Source organism: Gorilla gorilla, chromosome 6, assembly GCF_029281585.2.
Source record: "Gorilla gorilla gorilla isolate KB3781 chromosome 6, NHGRI_mGorGor1-v2.1_pri, whole genome shotgun sequence".
NCBI classification, from domain to species: Eukaryota; Metazoa; Chordata; class Mammalia; order Primates; family Hominidae; genus Gorilla; species Gorilla gorilla.
The window spans coordinates 40,678,117-40,690,614 of record NC_073230.2 but is presented as its reverse complement, the minus strand read 5'-3'; the positions used below and the strand labels follow the sequence as shown (position 1 = coordinate 40,690,614).

General features: G+C 36.5%; 1 protein-coding gene across 18 annotated transcripts in view; it reads right to left on the bottom strand.

Moving 5' to 3' along the window:
- The window catches only part of BBS9 (Bardet-Biedl syndrome 9), a 580,067-nt gene that overhangs the window by 447,518 nt on the left and 120,051 nt on the right, over positions 1-12,498 (bottom strand). For all 18 annotated transcript variants that reach the window (XR_010134445.1, XM_063708101.1, XM_055347536.2 and 15 more), the window contains exon 6: positions 6,375-6,549. Coding sequence is in view for 17 of the 18 variants with exons in the window: in XM_063708101.1 (XP_063564171.1) it covers positions 6,375-6,549 (175 nt within the window). In the remaining variant the exon portion in view is untranslated. The remainder of the gene's footprint in view (positions 1-6,374; positions 6,550-12,498) is intronic.

Sequence of the window (12,498 nt, the reverse complement as noted above, 5' to 3'; positions counted from 1 at the left end):
AACACAATCATTGTTAAAAGGATTAAACAATAAATTACAAAGTGCCTACTATTTGGTATATAGTAGGTATACAATTATTGATTGATGAGTTGACAAAGAGACAGATTTATATAGAGATAGAGATCAATCACAGTAGTTTGTAGCTGGGAGGTAGTGAGTTCTCAGTAATCGACATTATGATCTATAAGTATTTTACAGCTTCTATTTCAATAGTGGCATTTAGCTCAAATTATTCTTAAAAACAATTTATAAATATTATTCAATCTAGAAATGATTAATTTATCTAATAAAGTTGAAATTTCTATATTTCTCATTAATTAATGGCATATTTTTAGAAGAATAATCTTACTGTACGTAAAGCAACTACAGACTCACAGATGCCTTTCCCTCCTATTGAATCAAAACTCACATTTTCTAAGAGACAGATATCTGAGAGTGTAAAAATCAGGGACCTGAATGAAGGCAATGTGGCATATCTAAATGAGCACTGAAATGTACAATGGTCTTCAAATGTCATATACCAACTCTGAAAACATCCTATCTCAATCAAGAATAATTCACTTATAAAAAACCTGTAACTTCAGTTGAATGCAGAATGACTATGATTTAAATTTTGGAAGACACAGAAGCTGATGACAAACTTAACAATAGCTTATAAAAAATAGATCTTATCATTAATATGAAAACGTAATATATATAAATTTCATTCATTTTATAAACATATAGTAGGGATCCAATACAAACATTAACAATGGAAAAACTACTACATAATCTATACTCATAAGGTGCTCCCACACTAGTTGTAGAGACTCATATACAGACAGCTAAGTATAACTCAGAGTATCCTGTGCTAATTAACAGAAGGTATGCACGTAGTACCAATAGTAACAAGAAATTGGGGGAGAAAAGATATGCTCTTGGTATAGGTTCAGGAAGAGAAAGCTAGGTTTTAAAGGATGAGTGAAAATTCTATCACACTGGTAAAGAAGGAGAAGGCATTATGGTAAATCAAATAACAAATGCAAAGGCATGCAGCAGTAAAAGAGACATGAAAGGCCATGACAGGAGTTTAGGAGAGATGCATGACAGGGAGGAATGAGTCATGGGGCGCATGAAGTAAGAGGGAGAAGATCTCAGCCTTGTAAAACCATGCTACAAAATCCCACGGTCAGCTGCAGCCAATCTCTCTATACCATCTGAGATTGACCTTCAAAATCCCAAAGTCTCTAAAAGTGCAAAATAATTAGACCTCACATTCTGAACTCCAAATAGGATTGTTTTCCTATTCCCAGTTCATAGCAACAGAAATAGTATGCGCTGGTGACTAGAACATCATCCCAAAGCTTGTCCTGCTATGGATCTAACCCTAGGCAATTAGTTACATAGGTGGTTCATTTCCTACAGAAACCAACCTGCCAAGGGATAATATAGATATTCATGAGATTGTTACAAAGGTCCAAAACTCTTTGAGCTGTTTGAAGCTTATATATATAACTATGGTCATTATTTTATCTAAGAAATAAGTGAGCCCCTAAAGCGGCCTTATTAACATTAAAACAGCAGGCAGAGGCACAGCCAAAATTGACTACTGATTTCCAAATCCAAACCATTTCTCTTCCTAAAAGACAACTCAGAAGAGTATTTTATTACTTAAACTTGACAGTAAAATTAGATGATGACAAACTTACAAGAGCATCTATTTTATGGTTCTTCCTTAATTCCTCTTAACTGTGACCAATAAAATACGTAAAAATCTATTTCCAAAACCAAACAATTCCAAGCAGATTTGGAAATTCTGAAATAAAATATTTGGATCTTTTTTCTTACCACTCAAGTGTTCAGTAACATAAGCTACACAAAAAAGTTCCCTTGTCGAGATTGCTGAAAGAATAATCAGGGCCAATGTAACAAGATCTTATGAAACAGTGCCATACATGTCTCTCAGAACAGAAAGGCACTAATCGCAACTACAGCAAGTGCAGCTAAACGGTGGTGCTTTTTGACTCATTAACCACAAATGCTTCACAGGTCCTGTAGTGCACCAATAACAAACTCAACCACATAATTTAATACTCTTCCAAATTGCTTTGTAAAAACAGCAGCAGGTAACTAAAATATAGATTGAGGCATCACAGAGCACAAAAGTAAACCCTCCAACATCATTTATTTTCAAAATAAACATAACTGTCACCTCAATGAGTGGCAGGAAGTTTTGGAACCTTGATATGTAACCCAGAGAACTTTACTAGAAATGGAAGCTCGAGACACAGAGCATTATTATGTTGATTTCGACTATAGCTAAAACATTCTTGACTATGCCGGGGAGAATCCTTTTCATTGAAAGATGCCAGTAACAAAACAGAAGCTTTCTTTATACACTTTTCACTCTTTTATCAGTTCTCATTGAACACCCACTTTCACCAAGGTACAGTGCTGGGCACTTCAGGGGATACAGAATTCCTGCCATCGAGGAGCACTGAGCTTAGTCAAGGAGAAAAACAAATGTTTACTATCAGTGAAAGCATAAGTAATACCTAAGGGAAACACTGAAAAACTACTATGTAAATTGAGAAAAAGGAGATGTTGGTTACATCTAGGTCAGGGAAGAACTGAAGGGGAGCAGGGAGGCTTCTAGACATAATTTCCATGTGCAGAGAAAGAAGGAAAAGCGCTTCAGACATAGGAGATAGACAGTATGTGGGAAAAAAAAAAAAAAAGGAGAGAGAGAAAAGCCCTTAACATATATGGAGACTACAAATATTTCCATTTGGTCAGAGCCAAAGATTGGAGAAGAATACTTCTTTTTAAAACAGTCAATTAAATTCAACAAAAACACTTTTAAATATTTATTTAAGGCTGATTATTTACTTAGCGATGTATTAGGAGCTATTGAGGGGTTGCTGGGGAAGGGGTATAGCAGACAGAAGGAGAGAAATAACACCCATGGCAGGTATACTCTTTTAGGGAGCCTCCCTACATTCAACTCTTAGAGGTCCCACCTCGAGGCCTCCTCAGCATCCTATGCAAAGCTCCGCTATAGCCTGTATGACAAATGGACTGAAGTAGCTGACTGACTTCCTGCCTCCTTGAATACTATTTGAGGATAAGAGGCACGTCTATTTGACTACATTTCCAGTACCTTGCACAGTGTATGGCACACAAGCCTGTTGAAAAATATTTGCTGAATGAATGACTGAATAAACAAACCGAATTATTCAGTCAGTGAAGAGATGTTTAACACAGATTCTTCTCTCAAGAACCTGATAATGCAAGATACTCTGGAAAATGTCAGTACAAGAAGGCAATACATGACATTAGCCAAAAATCAGTGTTTTAGGCAGTAATATATCTAGGAGGTGAAAAAAGGAAGACAGTTGAACCAGTTAACTTCAAAAGTCACTTCCAAGTCCAAAAGTCCACATCATAGAGGTAAAATGGGACTGGATTATAAAAAGCACTGAATGTCAATAATAAAAAATCTAGGCCGGGCATGGTGGCTCATGCGCGTAATCCCAGCACTTTGGGAGGCTGAGGCGGGCAGACTGCCTGAGCTCAGGAGTTCGCAACCAGCCCAGGCAACACAATGAAACCCTGTCTCTACTAAAATACAAAAGTAATTAGCTGGGCGTGGCAGCATGTGCCTGTAGTCCCAGCTACTTGGGAGGCTGAGGCAGGACAATTGCTTGAACGCGGGAGGCAGAGGTTGCAGTGAGCCAAAATCGCACCACTGCACTCCAGCCTGGGTGACAGAGCGAGACTCAGTCTCAAAAAAAAAAAAAAAGAAAAAAGTCTAGGTCTCTTAGTCAGAAATAAAAATTATTCTGGCTTAAGGAGGTGTTTTAAAAGAAAAGATAGGAGAAGAAACCTTCAAAGTTTAGAGAGAAAAAAAAAAAAACGGAAATCCAAGTGAAAAAATATAGGCCTGAACCAATGGGAATGGGAAGGAAAGGCTGAATAAGAGAAAGTATTAAGGGCAGGGATTACTGACTAAATAATTCTGCAAGGCAAAGGATAAGAAAAGAGAATAAAAGATGATCAAAGTTTGGACATACATGGCCCAGAGAACAGTGGTACCAAAGCCCTTACCCTTACCCTCAATAAAGGGCAAACAGGCCAGGAGTGGTGGCTAATGCCAGTAATCTCAGCACTTTGGGAGGCCAAGGCAGAAGGATCACTTAAGCCCAAGAGTTCAAGACCAGTCTGGGCAACATAGTGAGACCCCGTCTCTATTAAAAAAAAAAAAATTTCTCAGGGCAAACAATTCTCTTACTTCAAAAGAAAAACGGTGCTCAAAGTGTGCCCCTGAATTAGATTGATCTGGAGTAAAAATTTACAATGATGATTTCTGGGTCTTATCCCCTAACCTATTAAAAGAAATCTAGGGGACTGGGGACTAGCATCTGTAAAAGTGCATTTTATAACAGGCTGTCCAGGTGACTCCTACATACACTGAAGTTTGAGATCCCTAGCCTTCACTGGTTTTTATTTAAACATAATTAAGCAGGGTTTAAAGAAACTAAAGGTATCAATATCAAAAATGAAAACGAGTTATGTGTTAAAAGCCTATTCTATTAACTGATTATATTATATTAACTGAATATAGACAGATTTAATAAAGCCTCAAAAGAACAAACATAGTTTTCATGCTTTCTCCAAAATCCAAAAATGCAGCAGTGATTATCATTTAATATAATCTATTAAAGTTGAAAGCATATATAAGTACAACATACTACTTAATGTTGTAAACCTTCTTGATTGTCATCATTTCACAATAATCTCGTATCTCATGCATTTTTACCATTATAAATGATCCACATAATGCATAACGTGTACATTTTTTAGTCTAAGACAAAGATGAATTTAATAGATTGGTATGCTGGAGACTTACCACAGTTAAAACAATGTGAGCTTCTGTTAGATTAAACTCACACATTAAGGAAATCTACACATTACTTCTCTATCCAATCACTCCCAGAGTTATTATCAAATTAATTCCTATGCACATATTTCAAAGAGTAAGTAACTGGGTGTTTAAATATTTGTACTGTGGCTCTAGCATAGCACTACTTGGCAGGAGGTGAGGCACAGAGCTGGGTGGAAAGCTAAAAAGCAGATGTCCTAATATTGCTCAAGTTTGGCAGGCTTGAGTAAACTATACAGATATTTTTCCCAACCTCTCCAAATAAATATAATATTTTATTTATTACCAGTAGCAATGCCACCATTCAATCATCTCCTTTGGATAAGAGCCATAAGAATTACAGAAGGAATATTACATGATGATACACTTCCTAAATCGGTTAAATTCTGCTTACTCACAAACATTCACTTATTTTCAGAGTTTTAACCCTAGATGCCTTGACAATCATTTACAAAAAGCAAATGGCTACTTATGAAGAGAAAACTGCATTAACTTGTTATATACACAACATTGAAACATGAAGACAAAAATTTACATCTGTTGCCTGATGAATTTATATCTTCTTCCCATCTTGGGAAAAATGATGTGGCCAAAAATAATGTTGAAAAGCCATGATGATGTGTTGCTTAGATGTTTAAACTTCCAAATGTTGCCACCAGTAAGACAACACAATAAAGTTACTAAAGGCACTGAAAACCTCCAAGGCTATTTCTTTTCCCAGCATGAATTTCTACTCTTTTCCCCATTCTCTCTGCCAATAAAAAACATACTCTCCAAAAACTCAAAACCTTGACTTTTATTTAAATCTAGCTGGTGGAGAAGAAAACAGTCTCTCTCATACACAATTTACCAAGACCAATAAGAATTTCTAGCGAATAAGTATAAACTATTTGCCTAGGGTCATTTTCATACTTCACTTATACTATGAATTGTTCTTCTAAAAAAGTATTGACATTCATATTAACAGTTCATGCCAGTATTTTTCCTATATCACACTTGTTCTTTTTTCTTATAAAAGAATTCCACAGCTAATTCTTCAATTTGGCTTTTTTCACTCAACATCATATTTAATTATTTATTATATCAAGGAACAATCACAATAATTATTGAGCATTTTTTACAGGGTAGTAACTGGACATACATTTAATCCTTATAATAAACTTGTCAAAATGAGCTATATTACCTCCTTTAGAGCCAGGATAAGGACCATCAAACATCTGGAGTGGTAAAATCAGGATTCCAATCCAGGTCTGCCTCCCAAACCACTGCACTATATTGCCTTTCAAATATTTTACAATAGTAAATGATATAGTCTAAGTCACCACAATCACATATTTTCAAAGAAACCGATCTCTTTTTCATTTGTGATATTGAAGCTCTTTGTGGACAAAAATTAGTCGGCAACAAACGCACCAAAAAATCATGATTCCGAAGACTTAACATCCAAACTTACTTATAACTTTCCACTTGTTGGCAGGAAGAGACAGTAAGAAAGGAATCTGTACGGGAACTGTAGGCAAGAGGACCAGGCAGAAGAAAGCCAGGGAGAAATCTTCCAAAAGCGTAGCTCTCCTGCTCAAATACCATCAGCATCCCATCCATAGACTGGATGCAAATTAAATCTCGACCTAAAGAAGAATTAGAGAAAATTAGATAACCTATTCTTTTTATAAATATAATATTTTTATTAATCACTATCTACAACATGTATGTCTTAGGCACCAATTTTACATAAATCATAGCATTAAGCAGCATTCGGTGTGAAAATTACTAATAGTGAAAAATACCAATCCCTAATTGCCCTCAACTATAAACTAATTCTGAGGTGTCTTCTACTATTAGTCTACCAGTATTAAGCACAATATTCACAGTTCTTAAAATTTACTGAGATGATGGTAATGATGATTTCTATGATATAGTTTATCATAGAAAACTGATACATAGAAAACATAGATACATTAGTATCCCTGATCTGAGAAAGATCTAGTGGCTATAACCTTTCATGTCCTGCTAGTGTGATTAGTGTATCCTATAATGTATTACACAGGGAAAAATTATGTTAGAGGAAAATTAAGCTACTCATTAAGGGAATAAATAAAAGGCCAATCTTGTACCTTGTCATCTCTAGCTCATACACCATATACAGTAAGTACTATAGTAACTATTCTTTATTACCTTGAATATCAGTGACAATCTTAAATAGTATACTTAGATTTTAAAGAGTGCTCAAAAAGAAATCAAATTGCATAGAAATAGATGACACTCTTCTTGTATCTGACTAAGGACAATCATACAGCTAAGCAACTTTTAAAAAGAAAACATATCATCAAAAGAGGCTAAAAAAAAAGAAAAAAGAGAGAGAACAAACTGAGTTTTGGAGTGCTTATTACTGCATTATACTCTAACCCACCTCAACTGATACAATAGATTTATCAACCTTAAATAGTCTGAAAGATGTTCTAGGATGAGTATTGTCTGTGAATGAATGTTCACTAAACATACATCTGAACCATTCAGGAATCTCTTTTAGAGAGATAAAAATTGTTTATATTAATGCTGTTTGAAAAGTATTCTCTCAATACTCAGATTCTTTTATAACATATGGTAGGCTTTACAGTTACTGTTTTAAGCTTTGTTTTTGTTGTTTTGGTTTTTTTTGTTTGTTTTTTTTGTTTGTTTTTATTTGAGACAGAGTCTCGCTCTGTTGCCACGCTGGAGTGCAGTGGCACGATCTCAGCTCACTGCAACCTCCACCTCCTGGGTTCAAGTGATTCTCCCACCTCAGCCTCCCAAGTAGCTGGGACTACAGGCACCACCACGCCCCACTAATTTTTGTACTTTTAGTAGAGACAGGGTTTCAACCATGTTGGCCAGGATGGTCTCGATCTCTTGACCTCATGATCCACCCACCTTGGCCTCCCAAAGTGCTGGGACTACAGGCGTGAGCCACCACGCCCAGCCTAAGCTTTGTTTTTTTAATGTTATCCTTATCCACTATGCTATTAAAAGTTTCCAAAAAAGATGTGAGTTTATATGCATGTTGTATGTGTATGCATGCTGTACACATGTATTCACAGAGACACAATCAGACAAAAAGAATCTCATCTAGCTATTTGGCAAACCTACCTGTCTGCAATCAGCAAAAATGAGTAAGTATAAAAATGCCTCTAAGTAGTTAAAATAAATGCTGCAAGGTCTTTGTAATAAAAATCATGCAAATTTTCAAAGGTAGGATTCCCAGTTCCCACTAAGGGCATCAATTCTTATTTTAATTATGGTTCTAACAATTGTCGTTTTTATAAACAAGTTACTGATATTCCTGTAGCTTCAGCCTTCTCATTTGTAAAATGAGTATATTTGTATAAGAGCTCCAAGGTTATCAGCTAATCTTCAGCAAAGGCGCCAAGAATACACAATGGTGAAAGAACAGTCTCTTCAATAAGTGGTGCTGGGAAAACTGGATATCCACATGCAAAAAAAAAAAAAAAGGATCCTTATCTTACACTATACAACCAAAATCCACTCAAAGTAGATTAAAGATTTAAACCTAAGATCTGAAGCTGTAAAACTTCCAGAAGGTAAACATATGGTAAAAAGCTTCATGGCATTGGTATTGGCAATGATTTTTTGGATAGGACACCAAAAGCACAAGCAACAAAACAAAAAATAGAGGGGAGGACTACATCAAACTAAAAATTTTCTGCACAGCAAAGAAAACAATCAACAAAAAAACACATAATGGGAGAAAATATTTGCAAACCATATATCTGATAAGCAATCAGTCTCTAAAATATATAAGAAGCTCACACAACTCAATAACAAAAAACAAATAAACCAATTCAAAAATGGGCAAAGGACTAGAATAGACATTTTTCCAAATAAGACATACAAATCGCCAACAGGTATATGAAAAGGTGCTCAACATCGCTAATTATCAGGGAAATGTAAATCAAAACCACAATGAGATATCACCTCACATGTCAGAAAAAAAGAAAGAAATCCTATCATTTACAACAACATGGATGAACCTAGAGAACATCATGCTAAATGAAATAAGCCAGAAAACAAAAGACAAACACTACATGATCTCACTCATATGTGGAATATTTTTTAAAAGTCAAATTCATAGAAACAGAGAGTAGCAGGGTGCTTACCAGGGGTCAGGGATGGGGAAAACGAGGAAATATTGGTCAAATGATATACACTTGCAGTTATAATATGAATAAGTTCTGGAGACCTAATGCACAGCACAGTGATTACAGTGAATAATAATGGACACTTGAAATTTGCTAAGAGAATAGATCTTTGTTCTCATCACAAAAAAGAAGATAATTATGAGAAGTGATCCATACTAATATTAATTAGCTTGATTCTGGTAATCATTACACAATGTATATGTATAACAGAACATCACATTGTACACCTTGAAGATATATAATTTTTATTTATCAATCATATCTCAATAATGCTGAAAAAAAGAGTTCCAAAGTTACAGGAAAGATGTCAAAGTCCCTAACACGGTATAGCACACATAAGACACAGAATAAATTATGGCATTATTAAGAGGGTTATTATTACCTGCTTCCCTAGCCCAGAAAAAAAGAAAGTGGTCAATTAGAAAGGGGGTAAAGACACTGTCAGCTGTGAGAAATGACAGCTGATGCCCTAACAAAAATAAAAGAGAACATCTATAAAACACATATCAAATAATTCAAAAAAGAACATCTGTCTTGGCTTAGTTAGCATAGGAGCAATTATGAGCCCTATATATCTCAAAAAGAGAAATATCATTGTTAAGTGGATTTAACATAGTTTGGTATAGCTCTTTTTTTGCAAAAAAGAACTTTTGGCAGAGATGCTAACTGCTGCCCCCAACAGCCATTCTTTCTTTAGTAGTAGAATCATGAATTATCACTAGACACATGGCCATCCAAAATAAAGCTTCCACTTACAGTCCTCTATTTACAGACGCATCATATTATTATGTTCTTCTCAACAAGATAGGAGCAGAGGTTATACATACAACTTGCAGACACGCCCTTACATGGACCAACTATACACTTCCCTCCCCTCTTTGTAGCATCATGGTAAGGCTGGAGCAGTTGTCTTGGCCTCAGAGATGGAAGTCATGTATTGTGGACAGCAGAACCTCTCTATCAGCCCTAGACTCCTTTATCTCCAGATGGTTAAACATGACAGAAATAAACATCTTTTTGTTTTGTTTTAAGATGGAGTCTCGCTCCCTTGCCCAGGCTGGAGTGCAGTGGCACGATCTTGGCTCACTGCAACCTCCTCCTCCTGGGTTCAAGCAATTCTCCTGCCTCAGCCTCCCGAGTAATTGAGATTACAAGCTCGCCACCACCCCTGGCTGATTTTTGTATTTTTAGTAAAGATGAGGTTTCACCATGTTGGCCAGGCTGGTCATGAACTTCTGACCTCAGGTGATCCACTCACCTCAGCCTCCCAAAGTCCTGGAATTACAGGGATTAAGCCACTGCGCCCGGCCAAACATCTTTCTTATTTAAGCCATCATTAAGTCGAGTCTTTGTTAAAGCAACCAAATCCGGATCTTAAATAACACAGAACCTAATCTGAGCCTAAAGATCCATCCAGCATTGCTGTCTCTTAAAATTTAGTTTCACTTAACTGAACCCTGGTACCAAAAATAACAGGTATAGGAAAGATATTGGGACAACTGGGGGAATTTGAATATGACTGCATGTTAGATAACATTAAGGAATTATTGCTAATTTTCTTAAGTGATCATGGCATTGTGAAATGTAAGAGAATATTCTCATTGGGAGATGTGTGCTGACGTATTTATGGTAAAGTGGTGCAAGATGTGTAACTCACTTTCAAATGGTTCATCAAAAAAAGTGTATAAATACATATATATTTACAACTGTTGATGTGGTAGAAATATGGGTTTTCATGTTACTTTTTCTATATACGTTTTCACAACAAAAATATAAAAAAATTAAGTCTAAATATATACATTTTGTATGTAAATACAAATGTCGATACATTTTCTACTAAGATATGAAGTATTTATGCAATGACCTTGACCTACGGTGGAGGATATTATGGTAACCAATATGATACTCTTGATATCTGTGTTATTGAAGACTGTAAGCTCAGAACATGTGTACTTGGAAGCAGAAGTACCAATAAAATTTGTGTTCATTTCAATATGTGGTATCATTGAACCACAAATCTTCAGTCTCCCGAAGACCTCAAAGAAGTGGTCTTCAAAATGTGGCCCCCAGACCAGCACCATTTGCATCACCTAGGAACTTCTCAGAAATGCCAATTCTAAGATACCAATCTAGGCCTACCATATGAGAAACTCTGGTCACAGAGCCCAGAAATGCTAGGTTTTAACAAGCCTAGAGACTACTACGGTGCATGCTAAAGTTTCAGAACCACTACCTTAGCATGATAGGATGAAAAAGTAAGGCCTGAAGAAAGCTTGAGCCCCAGAGAAAACCTGGCCTGTTAGCATATGATATGGTTTGGATCTGTGTCCCTGTCCAAATCTCATGTCAGATTGTAATCTCCAATGTTGGAGGTGGAGCCTGGAGGGAGGGAGGTAATTGGATCATGAGGGTGGTCCTTCATGAATGGTTTAGCACCATCCCCTTGGTGCTGTTCTTATGATAGTGAGTGATTTATCAGGACATCTTGTTTAAAAGTGTGTAGCACCTCCCCCCTCCCTCTCTTGCTCCTGCTCTCAGTATGTGACATGTGTGCTCCTCCTTTGCCTTCCACCGTGATTGTAAGTTTCCTGAGGCCTCCCCAGAAGCCAAGCAGATGTCAGCATCATGCTTCCTGTACAGCCTGCAGAACTGTGAGCCAATTATAAATTACCAGTCATGGGTATTTCTTTATAGCAATGCGAGAACAGCCTAATATAGCGTAGTAGAACAGGTCCTATTTCCTGAAACTCTGGCAACATAGAGGAGAACACTTAATATATTCAAGTCCAATGGCTGCCTCTAAAGCCAAATAATCTAGGTTTGAGTCCAGCTCCACCAATTGTTAGCTGTGAGCTTAGACTCAAGTTTCCTTATCTGCAAGATGGAGTAACTACTTCAGTAACTAGTGAGAATTAAATAAAATAATGTATGGAAACTAGACCTAGCAGTGGAAAATACCCAAACACATTATTATTTCTATAATTATTTTCTAACTCTTATACTACATGTTGTATTAATGTTTAACTGCTTGCTATTTCCCACACATGTCATGATGATGCATGCTTCCTTGCTTTTGTTTACGCAATTTTCTTTCCTCCAAAGATCCTTTAACTTTTCTCCCCCTCATCTAGCAAACATTTGCTAGCTTCCCCCCAGTTATCCATTCCCCTCTCCTCATGCTCAGCCATAAGGTTTGGGTGAGACTGACCTCACTCTAAGCTTGAGGCAAGGACCTGACTTATGTAAACCAATTAGTACCCCAGTAGTCACAGTGATTGGTTCAGGGATAATTTACAACCAATGAGAGAAAAATTAAATCCCTAATTTGAGCTGGAACTAGAGGAAAAGTTACTCTTCCCTGGTGAGTAATGCGTGAGGAGC